At 44.7% G+C, this 27,461-nt stretch overlaps 1 protein-coding gene and 1 long non-coding RNA gene across 3 annotated transcripts in view; one reads left to right on the forward strand and one right to left on the reverse strand.

The window, feature by feature from the left end:
* The window catches only part of vps13b (vacuolar protein sorting 13 homolog B), a 284,391-nt gene that overhangs the window by 165,241 nt on the left and 91,689 nt on the right, over positions 1 to 27,461 (reverse strand). For both annotated transcript variants that reach the window (XM_078095599.1, XM_078095600.1), the window contains exons 20-21: positions 4,658 to 4,764; positions 1,804 to 1,936 (exon numbers count right to left, since the gene is read on the reverse strand). In XM_078095599.1, coding sequence (XP_077951725.1) covers positions 1,804 to 1,936; positions 4,658 to 4,764 — 240 coding nt within the window. The remainder of the gene's footprint in view (positions 1 to 1,803; positions 1,937 to 4,657; positions 4,765 to 27,461) is intronic.
* Positions 8,177 to 22,048, forward strand: LOC144389804 (uncharacterized). The gene is made up of 3 exons (XR_013453951.1): positions 8,177 to 8,313; positions 21,071 to 21,191; positions 21,914 to 22,048. It is a non-coding gene; the product is annotated as an uncharacterized LOC144389804 (long non-coding RNA).

A 27,461-nucleotide genomic window follows, 5' to 3' on the forward strand; every position in this document is an offset into this window, starting at 1 on the left:
GACAACCCCTAATGACAGAATACACTCTTGATATGTGAGTAAGCAAAGATGCTGCGGTTTGGAAAAGCCATTAGTGCAGAATTCATTTTGAATAAAACAAGGAACAGAGGGGAAAACGGGAGGAAGGCGGAGTGACCTTTCAGCTGTGAGCTTTTAAAGCGAGCAAGGAAACAGCCCTAATGGCCTTTTTTTAGAGCCTGAAATGTCAAAGGAGCATTTTTCCAATCGAAACACTTGACATCGGGGGGGACGTCATGGACATACAATGTTATTTACGGCCACAAGATGACTTCACCTAAAACAGGGATTCATCATCCTGTTGGGAACACATTTCCCAGGGACTTAAAAAAGGGAAAAAAAAGACAAACAACCTCGTGCTTATTTCCCCTGACTCTTTGCTGCGCTGGTTTGGCAGAGAATGTTTCACCCGTTAAAGTGTTTAGAGGACTTGGAGCCTAAACAATTTGAGAGTCAAACAGTAGAGGCTGGGAAGTCTTCTTACGTATTTATTTATCCGTTCTTTAAAACTTTGTAACAAATTAAGTTACATGAAGCCAGCCAAAACACCCTGTCGGATCGCATTGATTAGATATGTATAGGGGAACACAAGTTGGGCGATTAGGTCTGTAAATGCACCACGTGCGTGTTATAAGAAAACCATCTTCTGCAGTCAGTACGACTGTGACATGTCATGCACACCTCCTAACATAGTGACTGCTCCAGCCTGCCCCCAGGACGGAGTGGTACTTTGTGTGTTTGTGTTTCAGATGCTTTTTTGTGATCACCATGCGGCATCCCTACTCTGTCCACTCAAACTCATCCCATTAAAAGGGATTCTGCATTGCATTAGTTCAGTTAATGAAATGACCCTTTCTTAAGTCCCGCCCCTTGATTGCAGAACGGCGATTTAGTGACCGTGGGGTCTCCATAGTAATGTAGATCCGGCAGCTTGGGGGCAGGGCTTAGCAAAGGGTAATTTGTGAAACTCCTCACCTACTGGTCCTACCACCAAAGCTGTCACTCATTGAAAGATCTGTTCTTTGTAATAAGTCATTCAGCATGAAAAAAAGCATAAAACCTATGTGGAATAAGGCCAAAAGGACTAATTAGTCAACTAATCGACAAGGTGCCTCCCTTCCTACCACCATCCTCACTGACTAAAAGCTTATACTGCTGGCTTTCACAGTTTGCTCCTCAGACTAATGCAAGCAGTCACATTGACGACAAGGTCCGAAACGTCATCGCATCTGTCCTCCTCTCCCTCTTTGGCCATCTCCATCCAAAGGGTTCAGAGTTTCCAACAGACTCTGGAAAGGACCTGACCGCAGCAATGCTGCATGAGTGTGTGAGAGTGTGTGGCACACACAAGTATGTACATATTCAGTTAAAAAAGGGCTCTAAGTACTCTTTTTTTACTCTGTGTGTGTGCGTCCACTGAAGGTGTTTGCTCTAAACGGTGGGTCCCAGAAAAGCGGAAAACTGGCATTGAGGAAGCCTCAACACGGCCAAGCCACTCATCTATTTGGGGCATCCGAGCCCACAGTAAGACTACCAGAGGAGGGAAAAAGAGGAGGGGACGCCGGGACGCCAGGATATGTGGTGTCCTCTGAGAAAACGGGTTCATTCAGGTGTCAGAGAGCGGCAGGGTTATGTAACACAATAACGTAGTTCCAACGCACAGAAACACTGGGCACATGCAGTAAAAATGGTGTTACTCCGCTACTGAAAGACTGGGAAGTAACTGTTGCACCAACCCTCTCCCTTGATGTGTGCACAGCTCTCAATGTCCTAGTAAGAACCTACCTGTGACGGTCTTGGTTTTGGCTGGGCTGCTGGCATAGTCCGATGCCTGATTGGACGGCTGTTTGGCCAGTGGTGGGCTTCCTACCGACGTCTCATCCTCTCTTCTTTTGGCACCAGGCACTGAACCTGGAGTCTGTAATGACATCACACCACGACTGAGCACAATTCATAGTGAAGTAGATGTCCTGTCTTATTGGAACACAATTTAATTTAATATGTGTCAATCTGTTTGAAAAAGAAGAAGTTCAGGTATCAGAAAGCTAATTATTCAGACATTGTCCTTCCACTGATGTTCTGCGTTGGTAAGACAGACATTACTTTGGAGAACATTAAAGACATGGGTATAACTGGAGACAGAATGCATAATGCAATGAAAGATGGAAAAGAGGCAGAGGCAGAGAGAGAGAGAGAGAGAGAGAGAGAGAGAGAGAGAGAGAGAGAGAGAGAGAGAGATATGCGGTGGAACACAACAGAGGCCTCCAAGACCAACAGGACTAGTGACAGCTCAGTGTTTCTTTTGAGCAGTCTCCCATGCTGCAGAGCGAACACACACACAGCGAGGTGGCTTAGAGACAGAAGTGTGAAAGGCTGGGCTGAAATAAGGAAACCCCATTAGCAAGCAAGGCTATGCTGCAGCTGCACAAGGCTGCAGGCCAATGATGAACTGCAACCTGAGTAAACACCCACACAATCTCACACACACACACACACACACACGCACGATTATGCAGTTGTCCAGGGCTTGTATTGTGAACGATGTACAGAAAATTGGAAGAAATATTCCTGTTTCCAGGCGCGAGTCTCCATTATACTAACACAAGTGGCTGTGCAGACTGTGTACATAGCATTCAGTACATAATAAACCACTTATTTACAGGTAATTCATGACAGAAACACTGCAGAGTCCAACAAACCATAGGAATGTTCAGTTTAGTTTGAATACTTGATGGAAATCTTTCAAAGCGATATGCTAAAAGCAGGTACCTTACCGAATCGCTCATTCCTGATGGATGACATAGTATGAGCTAACTCCTTCTGCCGCACGCACGCTCCTACACACACACACGCACTGGGGGGTGGTGAACACAGCCAAGGCAAAGGCCTGTTTGATTCCCAACCTTTTTTTCCCCCTCATATTCCCTTTCCCTTCATTACCCGCTTCCCAAACCATCTCACTCTCCCTCTCAGTGTGGCCTGTGAGTCTGCTCCTTCGGGAAGTTTCACTTCACTCTCTCTCTGCTCCTACTGCTCTAATGTCCTGTGTTTTCCCCCACTTTCTCTTCTGTTCCTTCTCACCTGTACCCACATGTCTGTCCTCTGTACTCTCTGTCAGAAGATGAGTTAGAGGGGGGAGCGGGCTCTCAAACAGGGACTCCAGTTCGTCACCTTTCCATGTCACCCACACTCTCTCCACTAAAGCGCTTCATTCCTCATTCCTCTCTTCATATGGGACACGCATGTCCTTCTGCTCTCGTCTGCCAGTCCCTTCCAGTCCGCCTTCCAGTCCTCTCCCCCCTTTGTCCTTCACAGGCTGCTGTGTGGCCTTCATCTGAAGGTCTACTTCGGGCCAGGCCTTGAGGAGTGGCCCTGACAGGCAGCTGAGCTCACAGAAACACACACAAACAACATGTCTCCACACACACACACACACACACACACACACACACACACACACAGTGTGCATCGCTCACACTGGCTGCAGTTCAACTCATAACATATGTTTACCCTCGTAGTGTAATAACCTCCAGAGAAAGGAGCTGGTGCAATTAACTCCCTCTCACTTTCTGTCTGTCAAACACGCACACACACAAAAGTGCACGTACATGCTGACAGTCCTTTCAAACTGATGAAACAGTGAAACTTGTTTAATATATTAAAATATGATACTTTAATGTAATTGCCATATATCATAAAGGCACAGGTATACTATGTATTTATATAACCAGTCAAAAGAACTGAGAAAGTGTATCCAAACGTTTGACTGGCACTGTATATATAGTGCACATGTACAAGTGCATCCGTGGGGTGAATCTGTGCTAAATCCCAGGCAATCAAACGGAGCATGCGTGTGCATGTATGTAGCGTGGGTACATGACATTCAATGTCCACAAGCACCACCATGACCTTGTGACGTACAAACTACCCTGCTAAAATTCAAACATAAAAATGTTTATTAAATAATTGTATTTAATAAACTTGTATTTGTATTTTTACTGCTTAGAATTATATATACAATATGTAAGTTATTCCAATTGTTCAGACATTACGATGACAAGTATAGCCGTTACGCATAATCAAATACAAAGAAATGGTAGAATAAGCAGTGCTTTTTTGGATGGATTTTATGTACAAATAATCTACCGATTGGTGAGTCAGAAACTATTTCGGGCTTAATATTGAAAGTGTGGTTGAATGAATGCAGACTACAAGCCATTTGCCTTCATATTCAGTAGTGTGTGTTTTCATTGTTGCTGACTGGCAAAGCGTGTGTGCGCGCGCCTGATTGAGAGAGAGAGTTGCAGTAGTGATATGTCATCCTGATTGGAAATTTCATGATATCGACCATGCGTGTGGGTGTGTGTGTGCGTGCGTGCGCGCGCCGCACATGTGCGCAACATTTACTGTTTTGACGTCAAGTAATCTGGCTTTCATAACTCAGTGCCCACCCTCTTACTGTCATCACCGCACGTCACTGGACCCGTCTAATACATAGAGAGAGTGGATGGAGGGCGGGGAGCAGAGCGCATTAGGTAAAAAGACATTTACCTTCCCTTTAGACTCGCTGTACGAGTGTGAAACATGTTGAAATGTTGACCATATAAAAGGACCAGGGAGAGATGTTTGGATGGGGTACCTGCTGCTGCCTGCCACTCCCTCTGTGAGGTTGGTGCAGCAGCCACGTGCAGAAAACCGGGTCCACGTTGACAGCAATGCCCTGGACACTGAGCAGCAGGACCGCACCTGGATTAAAAGCAAAGACAAATTGATTAAATAATGCACGAAGACGATCGAAAGCCATCATGAATGGGCCGTATGTTTTTTAAAAATAAAAGATTCAAAGACTAACAGGGTAGAAAGTGCAAAATCCCCCGACCTAACAACCCAGCTGATTCAATACGATCCAGAGAAAAAGAAGTGGATTTGCCGCTGCGCTTATTTAAGTAAGAGGCACATCTGTATGGATCACTGAAATAAATGTCAGGTTCCGTCAGAGGGCAGAGCTGCTCAGTTCGTGATATACTTCCTCTGTCCCCTCACCCAGCGTCCCGTTGACCTACGGGTGGGTATCCTCGGCTGGTTGGAGACCAGTTTGCTTCAATTAAAGCGTTCAAAGTGCTATAAGCCAAGAATAACATTTTCTTTTGATGAAATTTCTATGGAACTGGAGATCATTCTCTGGGTTTTGGTTTACTCTTCAAAAATAATCTGCAGCAACAATAAGCGGGGCCCTGAGGTAATACATTAGGATCCTATCAATAATGACTCCCATGCCGGCGGGATTAGCGCTGGGGTCTCTGGCGTGCCGTGGAATGTCCCAGCATGACGAGAGGAGGATGTTTCAGCTCTAGCAGGACTTTCGCCAGTTTAATGGAGCTTTGGACAAAACCCGGTCTTCTGTTTCAAGCCCCGGGGCAAAGCTAGGAGTGTTTAAGTGTCAACGTGAAAGTGTGTGTGTGTGTGTGTGTGTGTGTGTGTACGTGTGCATTTCGCCTTCCAACAAAGCCTGATTGCTTGAAGTCTCCAAAGCATGGACAAAGCACAATTATAAACTCTCCCTTAACGCACACATTTTTGTGAGCTCTCCAGCTTGGCAGGAGCTGCTCCCTCCGCCATTATTCCCTGTGAACAATGCAAATAAAACTGCTCCAATTTGCTCCACTTTTACAACGTTCAGTGATTTGTGGCCTGTGAGCCTGTGTGTGTGTGTGTGTGTGGTGGGGAGGGGGGTCAGTACTCTAAAATGTGTGTGTTTTTGTGTGTATAATGTCCAAAGTCTGTGCTGTGTGTTCACATGCATGATGTAATTTTCTGTAGCGCATGCATGCATCAGTACTAGTGTTTGTGTGTGTGTGCGATCATTATTTACCAGGTGCACCGGTATACTCAACTCTAATAAGTTACTGGCACAGAACCCTTTCTCAGGGGGAACTTTTCTCATTGGATCAAGTCAAACTGGCGGACGTTTCTTCCTCTATCGTTTCATCTATCGTCGTCATTTTTTTTTTTACTTCCCTTCCATCTTCCTTCACTATTTCTCCATCTGTGGCTCCCTAACAGCGGCCCCTCTGGCAGTTGTCCCTCCTTCAAATCCATTCTGAAACACCTCCTGTACCATTACAGCTTAACCCCATCCTTGCTCCCCCCTCCCTCACCCCTCTTTTTCCTTCCTTTTGAGACCATACCTCCACTCTGCCTCGTCATCCTGCAGCCACCTCTCTCCACCCGCCCCCATCATCCTGATGAGGAATCACAACCTCAGCCCTGTGGTTTGAACTCCTACACCACAGTGTGGCTGCTTAATAGGCTTTGGCTGTGGCTGCAGCGCCGGGGCCCCTGGCTTCAAGTGGTTTTCATAATGGTCCGGAACAGGACTTGAGCGGTACGGGACCCAAAAGGGCCGGGACGGGGCTGAGTGCTGAAGATGTATTCGATAAATCGGCTGACTCAAAACTGTGGTTGATGGGACTGCACTGAGCACAACAACTCACGTTCAGCAGAAATGAGTCATGGCACAGTAAATCACATGGCTAAGTAGATGGATCACTCATCAAACAGTGAGTACAGAGATAAATTAGCAAAAAAAAGTATATAAAATGCCTAATTGACAGTAAGTTTCCCATCCAGAGCAGACTGCACAGTATTGTCATGGGCTCCAGCCAATGCAGACTCACTGAGCTGCTAAATGTTCTGAGTGGGGGCGGTGCTTGGCAGAGCAGATACAACCTCCACAATGCCTGCGTTGTCTCGTCATCAGCTGAACGGAGTCTGAGTGCATAGTAAGCCGGTTGCTTGAATTACCAGCTGAAGAAAACTGACGTGACATCAGCAGCGATGACATGCTAAGTGTCATCTTACCATGGCTGTCTGTTTGGCTTCCTAACGCCACTCAGAAAGCCCTCTCTTTCTGAAATCAACAAATTTACTTTTTTTGTATAGCTTCCTCTCTCCCTCTCTGTGTGTGTTGGGCAGTGGCACAGAAACAAAATATGTGTTGACCTGACTTACGAGGCTTTGAAGTCCATCGCCTATGTTGACACAACAGCCACAGAGTGACACATCGATTGAAGCCTTCAGCAACTAGGCGTGACCTCGACAGCAGGCTAGATGTATGTTTGCTGTGCTCCAGTCAGGTGGCATGAGGGTCATTACAGGAATTCATGACAAACGATAACACAAGTGTTTTTCTTGCTTCCTAAATGATTCCCCAAGAAAACACCAGAAAACTGCTCTGAGGTCTGAAAAGTACACACTAGCATCTGTAAAGACACACTCACCTTGATTCACCCACAGCGGACCCATTAACGCTGTTGTTTTTTTCTTCCGAGGACCAATAGAGAGAGCAGGCGGCTGTTGGCCTCACGGCCTGAGGCTACAGACTCCTCTCAGTAGAGCAGACCTCTGACCTCTTGGGCCCGCCTAGGTCTCCTCCTTTCCCCCATAATCCATCAGCCACACGTCTCTCTGCCCTCATATTGTCTTTTTTATCATGTAAAGTTATTTATACATCTCTTTGAATGCTAAAAATCAGCTTTTGTTTAGTTGCTGTGAACATGACATTTGATAAAGGGGGAGCGGTTGGGTCAGTGTGAGTTCAAACAACCAGTGGAGCCTAGAGCCCTGATTGGGGGCACCACCTTCTAACTACATGGGTCAGAGTTACATGGCAGCAACGAGAAGCGGAGCGAGGCCCTCCCCCAAGTACACGGAAGGGAGGATGAATTCATGTTTGAGCTAGCTACCCCCCCTCAGAATCGCTTCATTATTGGACGCGAGGCAGCGCTGGGACCCGGCGTCCAGCTCCTCCAACTGAAAATAAATAAATAAAGCCCGGCCCGCATCAACCAGATGACTTCTGACAGGTTTGGTTAATTTTGAAGCCAAGTAGCAAAACAAAACATTACGCCAGCGCGCGGGGCCTGCGCTGCCTTTAATTGCTTTTCCGATGAGCTCATGACTCAAAGGTGTCCTGGAGCTAGCCACACGGCCCGACAGGTGTTCTGCTGGTGTGTGTGTGTGTGTGTGTGTGAGTGTCGATGACTCTGAGACTGTGTGTCTGTGAGAGCTGGAGCTGTTGACACCGCTAAAAAAAAGGGGCTCAGCGGTGTGTGGGTGAGTGCGGACATGCGCACGCTGCTGTTCCCAATGCCGCGCTGTGACCCGGCGGGACAGGGGGCAATGCCGCCGCAGGAGCCCAGGGGCTCAGGAAGGACACGGGCAGGATTTGACTGGAAACATATCCCGGCCCTACGGAAAGCCTGCGCTCACTCAAGGGCTCAGCACTGAATACCGGTAATGTGCGCCTGTGCATGTGTGGCTTTTAAGAGAAGCTAAGCTTGCGTAAGTGTGTGTGTCTTTTAAATGTGGCCCAACTGCGGTAGCCTGCAGCTGACAGGCTGGCCTCACCTCGTAAAAGGTGACTACTGCTGTGAGTACTGCAACGGTAATAAGCAAGGAGAAAGCTACAGAGGGATTCAGCCCGGGAAAAGGCAAACAAAGGGAGAGATGGAGGGATAGAAGCAGAGATACACCTACAAACACAGAATCAAGGACACGGTAGACGGAGATACAGAACATTGACACAGAAAATGTATCAAACCGTGGATGATGAGAAAGTTGGTGTGTAAAATTAATTTTCCTAATCTACATGAAAAGTGACTTTGGTTGTGCGTCCGTGTGATTGACGGGATGTCTGTGGTAAGCTTGAATACATTTAAAGTCCTGTGAAATGGATCCATCACACAAAGCCAAGTCTGGATACGCAGCAGAAGCATGCAAGTGTGTGTGTCTATATTACATGCGTGTTGAAAGATCCATGTACACACACATGCATCCACTACGTCATTCAAGATCTCTGCATGAGCACGCATGTCAACACATGTTCACAGATGATTATGTATGGAGCACTGGAGCACATAGAGACACCCGTCCCCATGTGTCATGTGTCGGGAACAAGCCTCCTTCCTTCCCATCTGCCTGAATTTCCATGACTCACAGGTGCTGTTTAAGTCCAGACAAAAGCACTGACCTCTGTGCAGCGCTGTTGTTTGGATAGCTTTTTTGGTTCACACTTCCACAGTAGCTACTTCCCTGTGTACGTATGGGTAATGTGTGCACATTGTTATTTGAACATAGACCTTATAGACCCTGTATAAAACAGTAACATGAAACCTGTGTTCACCCTGAGTCCTTTCCTCATCCTTCAGCACTGTCCAAAGAAAATGGTTATCTATATTTTTTTGGGGCCCGTCCATTTCTCTCTCAAAGTCTTCCCCCAAAACTTGTTTTTTTTTTTTTTCTATCTAGAGCATCCAATCCAGCTTTTTTTGGACTCGTCTCAAGACTTTTAGCCATGAACTTCTGCGATACTCCCCTCAGTCTCTGTCCTTTCCCTTTCCCCTGTAGCCGAGGCAGGTTGACATCAAATGCATTAGTTCAGGTGCGGCAGCTCGGGAAAGCCACAGACAACACAACTCTGGTATGCTGAAAAGCACACAGAAGGCTCAGCCAGCAGCCATCTGCCTGCTCCAGCTTTAAATGACATAAAATTGAACTCACACTAAATACCTGACCATGTTAGAATGACCGAGTGCACATCGCTGGTATGTACTGTACACCAGAAGTGAGTTGGAAGCAGCAGCTCTGTTGAGCTCACAATGTGGACAGGGGGGTTCAGCAGCCAAACTGGCGTTCTTGTTGATTCATGGGCTCCATAAATCCATATCACCTCTCCTGGTGTTGAAAAGACGGCCAGACTGAGCCTCTGCTGAAACCCAAGCAGCCGTGATGTGGACTATCCCAGCAGTTATCTCTCTTCCTATTCCCTCTCCCCACACGCCACTTCTCCCATTTGCCCGCAGAAAGGTTCTCTTTCTGTCTCCCTCGCTTCTAATCACACTGAAGGAAAACGCTTAAAATCACGACCAAATGTGACCTGGCGCTTGTCAGCGAGATAGCTGGCCTTCTTAATGGGAAACAAAACAGACTTGGCCCTGATTGCATTAATGCATCAATACCATATCCATCACGGACGTACAGTGCACTGTGTGAACTCCCAAAAGAGCCCTAGTTTAGTGTAAGAGAAACAAGAGAGACACTTCTGAGCTCATTAAAATGAACAGACTTCTGCTTCTGCTGCTGCTTTCCCACAGACACATTGGGTTTTGCATAGTTACCTTGAAAACTCCTTATCCCTGCTATCAGTCAGCTGGCTCATGGGCTTTCTCTGCGGTTCAAGCTGAGTTCTATCACTTAGTCGTGGGTTAGGGGGGGAGCCCAGTCAGTTAATGTGGGTCATTAGCTGGGGTTCCTTCCAAGCATTTTATATTCATTACATTGTAGCAAAGCTCAAATGAAAACAGCAACATTTGAGGTCCATTTGATTTGGCAATAATGTCTCATATATATTCTTGAGGGTAAAAATGTCCTTAAAGATAATACTGTCAAATAGATGCTAATGGCTCATTACTGTAATGCAGTGGTGGCTGGCCAAAAGAGGCCCCACTTGAGCAACAAAAAATATATATATATATATATTTTTAATTATAGAAGATGTATAATTTAAAAAGAAGAAGAAAAAATATATATATATATATATATTCTTTTTTGTTCCTCGGGGTTGACAAGATAGTCAATATTTGTGTACTAGAAATATGGAATATACCCAGTTATATTTGTAAAATAAGATATCTGCGCAAAATATATGCTTTGCCTGCACGTCCTCTCTGCCCGTCTGTGCGTCTCAGCTGGGCTGGGGCCAGACCCAAAAGAGGCAGTTTAGAAAATGAATGATTGAAGATATAAATGACTGACATATCATTTAGCCAATCAGCGTCCTATAATAGATTCAGCCTTGGGCCATAGTCGTTTGGCCCCAAGGCTGCGCTCTTGTCAGGGCTAGTCTCGCAATGGGACGTTTAACGACATGACTAGGAGAGCACTAGCAGTATTCTTCCAAGAACTCTGTAAAATCTCTCCTCTTTGGCAAAGGAACTCAAGATAAAACAACTGGACCCAGAACAACCTGACCTCAGAATTAGACAACAGACTTGCGTGAAAGGGAAGAGGCATATGCAACATTTTTTAGACAGCGATTATATCTGCAAGGTTTGGCTAGCTGAGGGCAGTCGTGCTAACGCTGTATTTTGCTACCCATGCTCGCTTTTTAAATAATTGGGGACAGAATCCAGCATGGACCAATACACGAGTAAGGGACACAAAGCACTTATTTGGAAAAAACAAGCCAGGCATATTGGGGCAAGCATGACGACGGTGAGGAAACACAAGGGCGTGTATAAAAACAGGGACATTTTATCCAAAACAATTGATTATGTGAAGTTTTGTGGGGCTTTAGAGTTGGTCTTTCATCAGCACACTGATGTGGGGTGTTTAATGTATATATGTATACAGTATATGAAGTACACATGGGAGTGAGTCACACGGTGTGCATTGTTGAACGAGATTGTACAGTTGTTGTTCACATTGACCAGAGCGTTCCATATCACTGCGCACTCAAAGCAACAGGTCAGATTTCAGTTTTTTGCTCGGTGGCGATCGGAAAAAAGATCCCACAAATGATCGGTTTCGGGCAATGCGTGTTTTCGCAACTAAGGTGGACGTCATGAGCGATGTGAATGAATTAGATGGTGCGAAACAGAATTTCATCAGCCACCATTGCTGTAATGCTAATGCAGATGGTTGCCTAGCTGTATGTCTCTTTACAGATACATGATACAGATTTACTTAAGTTGACATTCTGACTGTGCTTTAAAGTTGAAAATATTTCACTATTTGTGAGTGAGGCGCTTCCATTGGGCCACTTTGGAAAATTCAACTGTACTTGATATGGATTCTCAAAAATGATGCAATAACATTGCACATTCCAAAATAGAATTTGGAGGGTCATGTTGCAAGATCCATTACGATCCTTGTATGTGACATATTGTTTATTACCCCTTTGTACAAAGAATGTGTTGTGGTTGCATGACAGTTAGATGGAGCTTTACTACGCAAAGTAAGGACGTAGGGTTTTATGTCTACAGCTTTTATTGTGAAAGTCATGAAAGAAGGAGTGGATCCGATAGGTGCTCTCTTTGTTAAGTTTTAATATATATATATATATATATATATATATATATATATATATATATATATATATATACCATCCATGCATGTTTCTATTAGTTCAACTTGATGCAGAATGTTGTCAGAATCTGACCAGCTCCATGATCGAGTTGTGCTCAGTCATCTACGCCAATGCTCTCCACAGCACTTCAGCCTTCTATAAAGACAGCAGAGGGTGAGATCCTGTCTTTAATTACCTCCAAGTCTCTGCACCTCTGTGCAAAATCTCCGCTGTCTCAGTCTTTTGCCAGCTCGGTAGGCTTAGTAATGATCTCAGTGACAGATCAAAGTCACTGGCTGAGACTTTGGGGTCACTCGGGAAGCTGGGACGGCTTCACAGAAGGACTTGACGTTTGCACGGCAGCATGCAATGGATCCTGTCCTTTGGTCTGTCTGTGCACTGTCTAAATCTGTCTACCGGTCTGGCTGTTATCCAGAGAGCGTCTCTGTTTGGTCACCAGGCAACTTCGTTCCAAATACTCTTTGCATTTTGGCCCCGCCGTAGGCGATATGCAGTCACTGATGAGGCATTGTTGCGCTGTGCTCCTCAGAGAGCAATAAAAGAGTGTAGCCAGGTTTACAATGGTTTTCCTTGGATGTGCAGTTTGTTACTGCTCAAGTTAGCTACCGGGACCATACGTTTGTTCCAAAGAAAACGTAGCTGCTGCTGCCAGAAACATGTCTGTGTGTTTGTTGGGGTGGTGGGGGACCCCTAGAGGATTGTTTCCTTCAAAAACCTTGGAAGAGTTGAGGAAAGTTCTCGTAAAAGTCTTCGGAATCCGTAGAGGGGATCAGTATTTTCATATAACTACTGAGAGTGTAATACAAACAGTGTAATTAAAGTAATTGATTACTGTTTTAGAGGACTGTTTTCACAAAGGAAACAGAAAAGCAAGTTTGCCAACTGTGGCAGTGAGGTAGGTCTCTCTGCAAGTATCATAGTTTGTATATTATTACTAAGCATATATATATATACTGTGTGAGTTTTTACTCTATATTAAACTGGATAACTATTACTCTGTCGACCTCTCACGTTCCCATGGATGTGGCTCTGCACTCGCTCTGCAAACCAACAGTAGAATAATAAATACATAAGTTATGGACGGGGAGTGAAACGTGGAGAGATGTTTGAATGTAAAAGCTAATATCTCTTCTCGTGCTATCCATCTCTATTCATCTCAGTTTCAGTGCACAGTGCCTGGCTCCCACTCACGTGCCGCTCCCGCCATCCACCTCGTCCTCCTCCTGCTTGCCACAGTAGATCACAGATTACTCCTCTTAAAGACAAAGCTGTAAGTGGTTGCACATTTGAACCATTTAGCAATTTGGCCTAATGGTTTCAGGATGATCCGTTTTAGCTGCGACGCAGGGACGGAGGGGCATGGAATGGGTGTTGAGCGCAGTGAAACCCTAGCTCAGATTGGCTTGCATTTACTTATGCAGCCAGGGGGTCACTGTGGTGTCAACGCTGAGAGGGATGAGCTCAAACGGAGATAGGACGATGAGAACTGGACTATTAGGAGATGGCAAAATATACGCCAAGTAAGGCTGGAAAAGTAGAGAGGAGGATTGTACGAGGCTGATGTAGATTGCTACTTGTGTTCCAGTAAGGTGAGTTGGTATAGTTCGGTGTATCAGGAGCTTAGTGCTCTCTCTCTGCTCTGGTCAATTAACCCCAAAACCTTGTGTTCGAAATAACAGATAAGCATTAAGCTCACCAAGGACATCCCATATCTGTGTGTGTGTGTCCTGAAGCGTCAGAAGAAGAGCTCCTCTTCATCTTTGGCCTGTCATTACTACCTGTTGAATGAAGCCACGGTCTGAACACTCCCCAGTGACAACAGAGTAAAGGCACTTATGTCCGCACGCACACTGATGACAAAGGAAGAGGTGCCACCAGAGCTGTATTTAATGCAGTCACACACCAACACACGCACGTACAGCATTGTGTGGGCCACCTGCAACTCAGGACGTACAGACTGCTATCAGCTGCCCTCAGCATTAACAAACCGTGGCACAAAAGCAGCGATGATTCAGCTACTCTAAACACACTTGAAACCGCTCCCCGGACTTGGTTTATTGCAGACTAACAGGGCAGATGGGAATAAGAGGGAGATAGGGCAGGGGTATAGGGACGAGAAAAAAAAAGAACAAGGGAGGGGACAGGATGAGGAAAGGAAATTAAGGGAGGCAAGAGGGAGGGATGGTGGGGGAGATGTATGAAGATAGGGAGGAAGAGCAGGAGGGAGGAGAAGCCTTTGAAGGTATAGAAGCAACAGCAGCCAAACACTGAACTTCTCCTTTTAACTGCTAATCTGAAAGTTAGCATCAGGACACAGGCTACATCTAAAGGGATGAAGACCCATTCTGTCTATCTCCATGACTATTGTATTTGAGAGCATGCAGAGTTGTGATGCACACTTGGGAATGAACCGTCGTTCTTCGCTGGGACCATTACACTACCCTTATTCATGCAACGCTGAGACACGGCAGCAAGAGGGTCAACCATCCATCTCCCGTTCTCTTGGACGTCTGTCGACTGATAAGAAAAAAGACACAACATATTCGGCCATGGTGGCTAGGACAAATCCCATGGTGATCCAAAAAACAACATAAATCTTGAACTTGACGAAAATGTTATGTCTAGACTTTGAATTCACAAAGGATTGAGAGGTCCCTCCTCCCACCACCTTGAGAATAAGTAGCTCGTACCATTTAAAGGAATATAACGGGAGGGGGCTGGAGGATAAGTTGTTCCAACCGTATTGCTTATCACTGTGAACCCTAATTGCAATCTTCAAAACGGCTTCTCTTAATACTTGAGTACGGTGATAATGAATTGGCACCGTCCGCCACTCTTGATACCGGCAATCAGCAGCTAGAGCAGGAAATATCTGAACTATAGTTGGTCAATAATGTGTGCAGTGGCATTACGTAAGCTTGCAGAGTGGAAGAATGTAGCCCTGCTCTTTGGTCACAATCCACACCGTTCACTCCACAGATGCAGACTCGACAAGAGAAACAGCTCCAGATATCACATACTATGTTGTTGTACTCAAAGCAATCACTAACCGCTTCATACGGCCAAGCTTGTGGCCCTGCATCACTTACAAACTCATTTTCTGATATACTTGCAGGCCTGTTAAGCGAATGAAAAAAACAAAGAGAGCCGGTATATATTGCATCCTGGTTTCATGGCTTTGGCTTGTGTTCACACGGCAGCCACCTATTTAACCATGCAACAGGGGTACAAGGGCTGATGTGGAAAGAGGTCCTACTTCAAGTTTATGGGAAGGTAGTGCATGACTCTTACTGGGGATCAAAGATGTGTATCCTTCTATTTTGGAGAAGTTCTCTGAACATGGTGGTTGAACTTTTAATTATGAGACGGAGGAGGGGGCAGCTAATCTCTAGTGGTTATTAGCCTCAAGAACAGTGCTTTCATCTGCAGCTCTTGTATATGCTGCGAGGGGAAGAGAGTGGTGCTAGGACTGCCTGTGTTTACTGCCTGTTTATCTAAGTGGGCATGTGGAGGGCTGGGGGGGAGGGCGTCAGGTCAAACCACACACAGCGAGAGGAGTCCAGGACCCCCGGAGGACCACTAAAAGTGATGAGATTTTACAACTACTGCTTGGCCTGTGACTACTGCTGCTGCCGCGCACGCACATACACTTTTGAAGTAACAGACTGACTCGGAGTGACGAGAGTTTATTACTACTGTGTTAAGACTAAGTGCCCCCGGGGGCAGGAAGACGAGTTGAGGGTTCCTGTGGACCCCAAGGCCCCTAAGGCAAAGAGAAGGAAACGTTGAGAGGGCCGAGTTTGTATACATTCGATTGCTACTTTAAGTCTGGTATGTTTACATTACACATTGAGACCTAGTAATAATAATATGATTAATAAGGAAGCAAACTCTGTGTGTGAAGTCAGTGCAGAATAGTAAATTAGTGATGGTACTTCTAAAGCGCACATTGATAGTCATAATTCACCCTTCCACACACTGATGGCGAAGTCGTATAATGCTACCTTGCCCATACATATACATATACATACATACATATATATATACATATGTATACATGTGTATACATATGTATACATATATATATATACATATGTATACATGTGTATACATATATATATATATATCCATATGTATACATGTGTATCGATTGTTGCGCCTCGATTAATCGATTTATATTCCTGCGATCCAACTGAATCGATCTGTGCTCCGCATATCGGCATTCCGGACGACATATATCGATTGAAAATCGATTGAAATGGTACATAATCGATTGTATCGATACTTGGAAACTGCACATTTTAAGTACAAAACGGTATGGATGTGTGTTTGTTTGTTTGTTTTTTAGTACTTTAGACACGTTAAACGTTACTCGATTCAGTCTGCCTGTCTGTGACGTCATCAGTACGCAGCGGCAGGCGCGCGAAACTCGGAACAACAACAAAACACAGCGTGGAGGAGACGACTGCGAGCAAGACATTTACAAACCAACTTATCAATCCAGCGCGTGGAAACGTTTTGTCTTTTGCAAACACGGAGGTCGCGGTTTGTAGAATATGTAGAAGCCAAATAAAAAACCACAGAAACACGACAAATCTTTCCAGCCATCTACTAAAGCGCCGTGGGATTAAACAACGGCGACAGTCAGGTACATCTAGCAGCGTTATCGCTGCAGCAGCAGAAGGTAACTCCAGCTCTGCAGACTCCTCAGGCCTCGCCAGCACCAAACTCAACATCACAGTAACAATTGCCAAGTTTATCTGTAAAGACATGCGACCCTACAATGTGGTTGAAAATCCGGGGCTCTGTAAATTGATCCAAACATTGTGTAATTATTGTGTAATGTTTACATTGAAAATGGCACTTGATTCAAATAAAAGGTTAATACATTTTCCATTAATTGTTGTTTGCTTGTTTATAATATCCGTAATTCATTTAAACCTGATTTCCTTACAAGAAACAACAGGGATCTCAGAAACTTTGCCTGCACTGTCCAGTAAAGTTACTGAATCGAATCGTTCTAAATTTACCCAGATTGTCCATGAATCGAATTGGCAACCATGAATCGCGATTTGAATCGAATCGTTGTTAAAATGAATGGTTACACCCCTAATATATATATATATATACATATATATACATATGTATACATACACATATATGCATATGTATACATACACATATGTATACATATACATATATATATATATATATATGTATACATATATATACATATACATATGTATACATACACATATGTATACGCATACATATATATATATATATACGCATACATATATATATACGCATATATATATACATACACATATGTATACGCATACATATATATATATACGCATACATATATATATATATATACGCATATATATATATATATATATATACGCATATATATATATATATATATATATATATATATATATATATATATATATATATATATATATATATATATATATATATGTATGTATACATATATATACATATATTCATGGCAGATGGTCATAATGCTACCACCTGTGTGATCTCCATCTGTAGTACCACAGAAGACGGCTTTGGGCCTACCCAGGGAGGGAGAGACTGAGAAAGCCACTAGTGAGCAGCAAATCAAAGGGTGGCCAGTCTGGTTTGTTTTCTCATGGTACAGGGCCTGAGTGGAAAAAAAACGACCAAATCAAATAAACCTTTAATTTGACTGAAATTGGAGGCAACAAGCGCTGCTGTAAGAAAAGGCAGTGAAGTGTGATTTCTTGCGGTTTGGGTTAATCCTGATTGAGGAGCCCCTGAGTTGAAATGTCAGCAATATGAGACTAAAACAAAAATAATTACATCCAGGGTTAATGAACACAACTGCCTGAGGCCCGAGGAACTGGAGAGGACAGGGAGGGGGAGTGGGGAAGAGAGTGTAGTAAAAAGAAGGAGAGAGAATGAGAATACTCAAGTTGAATGCCCTCATTTCTCAAAGACACAGGGTCAAAATGTCTTCAGCCATGTTTGTCTTCATCCGAGCAGCTACACCACTCAGCCCCTTTTTGGTAGAACAATAAATCGTACGCAAACCGGCTAACATTCTGATACAGGCCATCCGCCTGGGCACTCGCTACGCCATGGTTACTACTTCCCCTCAAGGCTAATGACTGGATAAATGATGAAACATGTGGTATGACAGCACCATGCCTCCCTCTTTACTGCTACCATGCCCCTTCCAGTTTACGCCGTCCCTCTCCCACCTGCTTTCATCTCTGCCGTCATGTCTACACAATGTCTAAGCTGTGCAGGGAGCTGCCCATTATAATAACACCAGTCAATGGTGCTGGAAGGCACCTGTGTGAGTCTAGGGATACAAGTGCACATTGTATTTCCGTGCATGAGTACAGGATGCAACCTAAAGACAACGGATTGTCTTGTTGTAAAGCTATCTAAAGCCCATTATCGATGAATGAAATACAAATTGGAAAGAACTAGTTTGGGTATATTTTCTGACACATAACAGATGCAATGCCGCCATTGACCTGCAGCTGTGATTTGCGTTGTAGCTGGTGTGATCCCATTACGCCATGCTCTCTAGCTCTGTTCTCGGGTTAAGAAATGTCAGTGTCAGTCTTGATCTTATGTCTGCTTACTTAACAGTACAAACTGTACATTCATGTAACCCTGTAAGAAGATATTTAGTTAAGACTACATTAAAAACACTAATTACGTTTAAATATGTATATAAATAAAATACGTGTAAAATATGAGCAGACTCGCTTCTGGGCATCTGTGAGAAAAGACCAGCCTTCAAGCCCATCTTCAATGCAATACTCCGGTTATAGAGCACTTCTTCTGCTGAATGTGTGCAGATTTGTACATCCAGTCCACAATTGCTTGTGTCTACTCGAGGACACCCGCCCTCCGTGCGGCTGGCTGCCCCGCTGTGCAGCTGCTTGAGGGGGATGCGTCTAGGCAGAGAGCCCCACGAAACAACAACAACCTACATCAAAGGAGTTCCACTGGTGGAACGTGATTATCAACCTTTATCCTATGAGTGGACGAGTCCTCCCTGCGCTAAAGCATCACTCACTGGCAACGGAGAAGAGAGGACGGGTTGCTAAATACAAGCTGACCACAAACTGATCCCTTACTCATGTGCTTTCTACTTTTCCCCCTCGAATTTTTCCAGTGAATCTCTGCTTCCTCAAAGCTTCATGCTTTAACTGCTCAGGTAAGCACACTCTGAGGGACACACAGAGATGGCCATACAGCATTCGATCGCTTATCCACGTGGTCCTAAGAGTCACGTCGCAAGCTCCCAGAGCCGTTCCTCGCAGAGTGCCCCTCCCGCAACTGGAAGAAATGTCAAACACAGGGGACCGCTGGTGACAGAGTGCTGAGAGTGCTACTTCTCCCCTCGTCCAACCCCAGCCTGTGGTACTTTATACCATAAAAAACATGTTGGGTCTGCGCAAAGTTCCATGCGAACTACGTTATTTCTTAAGAATTACGTATAGGCTCCGGTGTTTCAGATGAAAGTATGTTGCATTCGTCATTCTTCACAAACTTGTTCGGCATCCATTGGAACTTAACTAGCTAAGCCTCTACGGAAGCCGCCTGAAACCCTGATCTGAGCGTCAACTTTCAGTGTAAGTAAATGGGCTAACATAACGGTGGGGATGATATGCTTTTGTGAAGTCGTCATCTCTTTGAGCTCCAGAAGAGTAGAGTAATAGAGACCAGACAACAGGCTCAAACCGGTAGGGTGTCTTATTCCGAGCCCAAGGGACGGTCAACATTACCTAACTTTAAAGGATTGTGTTCCGCTCATGCTGTGGTTGCTGCGAGGTCAGGACCCTGAGAGAACGTTGGATTGGACAGCAGTTAGTGTTGCAAAGTTCTACCTCAGGAAAGCATCCACAACATGGACCTCACCCGCATGATGTCACCTACCTGGCTTGAAGGCTGCCTGAATGGCTGGTACTAATTTTCAATTAGTGCGTATTATGGTATCCTACTATTGCTATTGCATCACTTCACACTACATGTTTGTATGCAGACATTCAGACTGTAAATAAACCCATTATCTTTAATTAAAATCTCCAGATATCTCCAGTAATTGTTGAGACCGTATCAGATTTTGTGACTCTGGGTGCCGAGGTGGAGGCCGTGACCACGGCGGGTCTTGCGTATGGTTTACAATCTTTGCCTCCCCACTGTTGGAGATATGGAACTAACCAAGCCAATTTTATAGTCGGGATTGCGGAGCCAGCCCTCTGAAACACAGTGGCCGCTCAGCCCACACTCCTATGCATAGAGCTGGACCACGTTGTGCAGTCAAACATCTGGCCCGCTCACACACAGTGGTAAACATTTTGACTGAGCCTGCTGCTTGCTCCAGATGCCATGAAAAACACTGCTCTCATGATTGCTTCATTTTATGCAATTTGAGGCAACAGTGTCAAGAAAGACAAACTCCACCCAATGCAGACTTTTACACACAACCTGCATGGAAGCCAACACACAAATACAAATCAAACCTTGTACAACTGGTTTATATTGTAACATTGTACTTGGTAGTACCATAGGTCGTCTTCCAGCTGGTCTCCACCTGCGGCAGAAACCAGCTTGGTAGATGCTGAACATGTCCCAGCCCCCCCCCACACACACACACGCACACACTAGAACGCAGCGAATAAAACTGCAGTCCGTGCTGTGGATAATGGGCCTGACGTCAGGCGGACCTATAAACCCAGCTCAGGTGTGGGTTTATTTTACTTGGACCTATCAGATAAGTCATGAAATAAGAATCGCACTGACAGACCTGTGGCTAAACAATAAATCGCCTCTCACACTTTCTAAAATATGTGAAGTAGAATTGCTGTTCAAATAAACCTGGCATCTCCTCAGGCACGCTGGGTATGGTGCCATCTGACACATCCCCCCCCCACCACTGGAGTAGCAGCCACCACTGGAGAGTGCCGTGCAGGACAGCTGCTGTGCTGAAGAACATCTGGAAAGGGCACGAGAGGTGCTTGTTCATTGTGGGTAGAAAAAAAAGCCTGAAATGTTGAGTCATAATGGACCAATAGACATTAAGAGGGTAGGAGTCTGCATTAGAAAAGTGATTACTTTATGTGCCTTTGGGTAAAATGAGGTAAACATTTTAAAAATGCTTCATTACACTATATAACAGCTGCATACACCCATTTATAATGCAAGGTCTGGCTCTGACATGCTCTTGGGTGGACCAGGACAGTATACAAGTTCCACATATTAATGCAAAAAGACCCCTCAGTCCGCCAGACACAGAGACATCAACTGGGACTCCAACTAACGGATATATTTATTACATTATTCCCGCAATTCATTGATTGGATGTTATGGTCCATGAAATGTCAGAAGAGGGGGAAATAATGCAGAAAAAATGTTTTCCAAGCCCAAGATGATGTAATTAAATGTCTTGTTTTGTTCAAATATATTCAGTTTATTCTCCCAGAGGAGAAAGGAAACTGCACATTTAAGAAGCTGGCATCTGAATATTTTATATCTTATTGGTAATAATCATAAGAATGATTATCAAAATACTTATAGGCGACAACCAAATAACGATTAATATTTGAAACTACACGCATGGCTCTCAAAGCATCTGCATCCTGAGCTGGCAATACATGTACCTGGCATTGCTGTCCTTCAGGACTTAAGCCACCTCTCTGGAGCTACCACTAACTTCTGTCCTTCTTGTACATTCAGCAGTCTCCGTCCCCTGGTACTGACCTCTCTCCGGTCCTCTCGGGTTTCCACTCATCCCGACCTGCCATAAAGTTAAGGGAGTGTGGACATGATCTGCAGAGCTGCTGGCTCACCCCGCTGCGACCCGCCCCACATGCTTTACTACGTCTGATTACATCTTTAGCTGTCGACCACAAAGGAGCTCCCAAGGGGAAGGTCTCCGGAGCCCAGGATGCCTCGCAAGAATCTGCTGTGGTCCGGGTACATCCCACATGACACTGCAGCCCGGTGGTGAGGGAGCTGAGCAACAAAGCAAGGCTCTCAGTTTACCAGTCAGTCTTCTTCTTCTTCCCAACCATCACCTAAGGCCTCCATCGCGACATCGGTCTAGCATACACGGAACATGCCCGCCTCTCTATAAAGTCTGACTCTGATTTGGAAATGGCATCAAGCCACTGCTTTCCCTTGTGCTGGGAGGGAGGTGGGGAGGCAGGATAAGTTGGTCTGGGGCATTCTGGAGCTCTTACATGTCTCCCCCAGGTTGGGGTGCTCAGGGCCCTGGGAAGACCAGGAAGTCGAAGGGGAAAAGCATGTGTGACATCAAAATGACCCTGATAATAGGCAAGATAATAGATCAGTGCAACGGGTTTTCCCCAAAAAAGTAGTGTATATATTGCTGTTTAATTAAAGACAACAATAAAATGTCTTTATTACTTCATATAAATCTGAATTATAATATCTTGTTTCTAAGGGTGCAAATGATTGATGTGAATTGTGGTGGGCCGCAAAGACTAGTTTACCTGACATCTGAACACAGTGTTTGAATTAGGAGACCAAGAACACAACCCGATACACAAAGGACCAGACTTTCATGTCAAGTCTGGTTCAGAGAACAAAGAAACACGCCTGAAATTCAAAGGCACTCACTTTGAACCCTGTATTGTGATCTCAAGTTGTGATAATTTCAGTGTAATATTTATGGGTTTTGTTCAAATACAATTAAAACATTTGAAAGCATGCCTCTATAAATAAAATCCTTTTGAAGAGCTGCTGTCAAGCTGCAAGGCCACATCTGATTAGAGACACACTATAGATGCTTAATGTGGCTATAGTGTGAAATTTATTGGAATCTCCTCTGAGCAAGGTGATTAAATAACGTTACACAAAAGAATGAGCCATTGTTCACAATAAACAAATTTAGGTAAAAAAAGGTCAGAAAACCAAGCATAATCGTATTCAATCTAATATTTACCAAGACACATTGGAGGAGTGAGTTCACAAAGTTATACCTGAACTCAGTGCAAAGCCTCGCCCAGTTTAGCACATCATTTCTCCTTCTCTCCTGTATAGTTTGCTGCAATTACTAATATATATCATTAGGTCATTTGACATTTATACTATAAAGCATCTGTTTTGTCAACCAAGCCAGCAGAAGAGCCCTTCCCATAAACGCCATGTTTTAAAAGCAGCTATTCTAACTCAACGGGTGGTGGGAGGAAAGTGAGGCATGGTGGGAAATCAAGCAGGAAGTGTGTCACTTGTGTGCGCTCACTATATATATATATATATATATATATATATATATAAAAACGTATCAAAAAAACAGCTGACCAGACCAGCTCAATCTCCATCAGCCCCCCCCCAAATGGTACAGCCTACAAAAAAATGACAAAGGGCTGACAAGCCCTCTCCCTCTCTCATCTGTGCCCCCCCCACCACCACCACAACCACAACATAGCAAGTTTATTTGACTAGAAAATTACCCTCCTGGTGTTTAACATATCTCGGATTGTCATCACCAAATAATTATTTGTAAAGGAGAGGACGTCTGAATGGCCACATTCCTCGTTCTCTGCAATCTGCACACGCGCATACACGTATACGCACACAAAGACAAAAAAAGAGAAAAAAACAGAGTGACTGTTGGTATCTACTGTTGGTATTTGCATAGTCGTATATACAACTATGCAAATACCAACAGTAGATATAGATATATATCATCTTAAATTAGGACATATTGCCTTCATTTCCTCAGAGAAAAACTGAGTTTTTTCTCGAAATGAGAAAAATACAAAAAAAAACATAACATCAGTTAATTGTGTTCACAATAAAATTGATTTTTCCCACTAAAAGGTTGTATTCATGTTTGTATGTGAGTGCTGAACTCCTGACCATTGATGAATGCTCATAAAGACCTCTAGTGTCTCTATTAAATAACTATTCAATTAAACCCCACAGTCCTCGGATTATTTGCTTTGCTGTTTCATCGAGCTGAGCAATCCTCCCTAAGATAATTTATTTGATACAGTCATTGTACCCAGGGGAGGTGGTCTACCATTAACTTAAAAGTGGGGGCGGGTTGTGGGGCAGGGGGGGGGCGGTATTCCACCACAAGGGGGCAGTGATGTAACAAGGACCTGGAAAAGGTCAGAGGCTTCTCTTTAAGACCTAATGGAGGAGCAAGAAGAGGACTGGGACTACGGGGTGGAGGCTAAAGGAGAGAGCAGTTTGGGTGAAGGAGAGAATAGTCAAAGTAGGGAGGAAGAGAGTGGGAGAGAGGGAGAGAGGAAAAGGAAACAAGCTCAAAGTAATGTGAGCGATGTCTGAAAATAGTTTAGGATGGTAATGGCACATAAACAACTGTAGAGAGAGCAGGAAATAACACTAAAGATTAAGGCCCACTGACTGTCAAACAAAAGAAAGCTGCTTAAAAAGTCCTTTTTAAAGACCACCCAACGAACTCCCACCTGGAGGCTTCACTTGAAATGGGAAGCAGGATCTAAATGTCAAATAACCCTAGAGTTAACAGAACTCTGACCTTTCCACTTCTTGACTGGAGTCCAACATCCCAGCAAACCAAACAATGTAATGATCATTTTGATAGTGCACTAAAAATATTAGCGCTGTCCTTTGAACGGCTGAAACACAGATGTGCTCACACACAAACAACAGAGAGCTGTCCCAGTGAAGCCACAGGTCCCAGAGGAGGCGCCCCGGTGTCTCTGCAGTCACCCGTTTCTCAAACAGGCCTGGAGATGTTACTGCTAAGCTGCCGGCTAGAATTGCTCTCAAGACTGCAATTTTTACACGACCTCCTGGACGGTCCCACAGCTCCTCTTATATCTTAATCTGTGGAATGCTTCCACCCCCATAAGACTGCCTGGCTTTTTACACAAAAGAAAAACAAATAGCAACGTTGAATCTGAATATTTCTAGGGGACATTAATGGAAAAAGTGTTAATGGGACACTTAAAAGTCTAGTTTCCTATTCTACAACATAGATATCCTTGTTCCACCCTGTTTACCGCCTGTGTGCTTTTCTTGCAAACACTCCGCTCCTGCTCATGCCATCTCAGCCACGACACCCGTTCAATCCTCGGTGCCTATGTGCGATATTCTGGTAGTCTCAGCCTCGGCCTGCTTGTCTGCCCTGATGCCCCCGTAGTAAACTCACGGCAGAATCACGGCACATCTCTGTACCAGTACGGGACACCGTCCAGTTTGAACCTTCATGTATTTTTATCTGTAAAAAAAAGTGAAAAGCTTCCCCCCATTAAATCCATTGTGTTGGTGTTGAGCTGGACTGCATTACATTGAAGGAGGTTCCAATTGAAATGTATCAGACAACCTCTCAACCAATACGTACTAGAGGTGAGCTGGCGTGAAGCTGTGCTCCGTCATCCTGAGTGTCCACCGGCCGATGGAGTGAGACCACGTCACCGTGTTGTCTGCATGTCTGACAGCCGTCTCCAGCACCCTGCTGCTCCATGCTGTTCTTTCCCTCCCTTGCCACGGCTGACCTGGTGTTCACACCTAGAACGAGGGTAGGGGGTTGTCTCCAGAGTGACCCTCAGTAGCTCTCCATCAGGCTGATGCGGCCCACACCTTCACCCCAACCGCCTGCTGTGAGCCGGCAGATCTGCTGGGTGTCACGGTAAGGCACCTTCCTTACAACAAGATCCGCACAGATTACACTAGATCACGCTGGATTTAGGCAGGCGTATCGTGGTGACACTGGATTCTAAAACAATAGATCAATGCATGGATTATAATTGATGGTTGTAAATTTACAGATAAGCCACTCTTTTACACTGCGTGTACCTCTGGCTCCAGGCTCTGTGGTCCCTCTGGTCTACAGAGGAAGCTCCTGGAAAGGTCTCTGATAGCAGAGAAAGACTGGAGGCTGATAAGAGGTGTGAACAGCAGTGTAAGCTTGTCACTGCAGGGGGCTAGAATGACAGACCATCAGAGGTTAGAGGGTTACAAGGCTAGAGGACTGGGAAGTGTCACACCAAGCCGTCATCAAACATCCCTTTTATAAGTGAGGATAGAGCCACCTATGTGCCTATGTAAGTGCTTGCTAACACATACTCCTTTATTTTACTACACCTCTCCTTTTGTTACTAGCCTGTCAATTACTCATCTTCATTTTACAATGCATAATGGCCTCATTTTGTTCTAACGTGCTTGGGACTTTTCACTGAGAGGCATTGCTATGATTCCAACAATCCAATATGTTTGGTCTTTACTTGATTTATCAGTAATTACATTTATTACTAGAAAAAATGGACGGGGAAATATTGAAATAAACAGATGACAGAAAGGTTGATAAAATAAGCTGTGATGATAAATTAATTTATTATGTTATGGCGGATCAATTAATTTCAAAAGTAATGGGGAAAAGAGTTTTGTAAGATTTAACGTAGAACGTGTGACGGAGAAGGCCTATTAATACCTAGATGAAGGCAATACATAAGGTAATCTGAGGTCTGTTGGTCCTGGTCTACACCATTAGAGGTTCCTCTAGGACTTGACACAGCGCTTTAAGGAACTCCCCAGTTCGCCTGAACCATAAATCCACCATGTGACTTAGTGATAAGGTCCCCCCTAACCCTCCCAGTCTGCTTCTTATCACTCTGTCACCCTACCCGTCCACTCTGTAGTCCCACCTCACCCTCCCCCCCTTTACACATTGTGGAAAAGCACGACTGTTCGACCTTTGACACGTTAATCAACCGCATTAAAGAGCCTCTTAGACCAAACTGATGGACTGGGCGGATTGGACTGACAGGGCGACTGACTGACTGGCCCAGAGGCTAAGAGGGATCCAGGAGCAGCGGCGCTGAAACGCCGTCGCCAACACGTCGGAGGTGGCAGAGGTGGTGGGAGAGTGTTGGCCATCAGACGGCTTACAGCTTAGCTGGGTTTATTAGTTCAGTACAGAGACCTTCCAGTCTCAGCATAGTCTCACGTTGCTTTACTGCCTCGCCTCTTTAGGGCCCAGGAGTCTGTCTGTCACACACTGACGGAGGTTAAAAGGGTGAGGGTGATTCAATGATCCTGTAATGTTGGACAACTTAACAAGAAACAACAAAAACACATGCACCAAATGCACAATGGTTTTTCTGCGCCAAGACTTTCACCACAACAGAACACGCCGGCATGTGCCAATACTGAGACTTTTCTTTTGAATTTCAATGATTTGCGACAAGTGGTGAAGAGACGCCATGCAAAAAGTATGCAAAGTTTACCGAAAGGACAGCGGCGCAGTGACAAAACATGGCGATTA

The sequence above is a fragment of the Gasterosteus aculeatus genome, chromosome 20, assembly GCF_964276395.1.
Source record: "Gasterosteus aculeatus chromosome 20, fGasAcu3.hap1.1, whole genome shotgun sequence".
NCBI lineage: Eukaryota > Metazoa > Chordata > Actinopteri > Perciformes > Gasterosteidae > Gasterosteus > Gasterosteus aculeatus.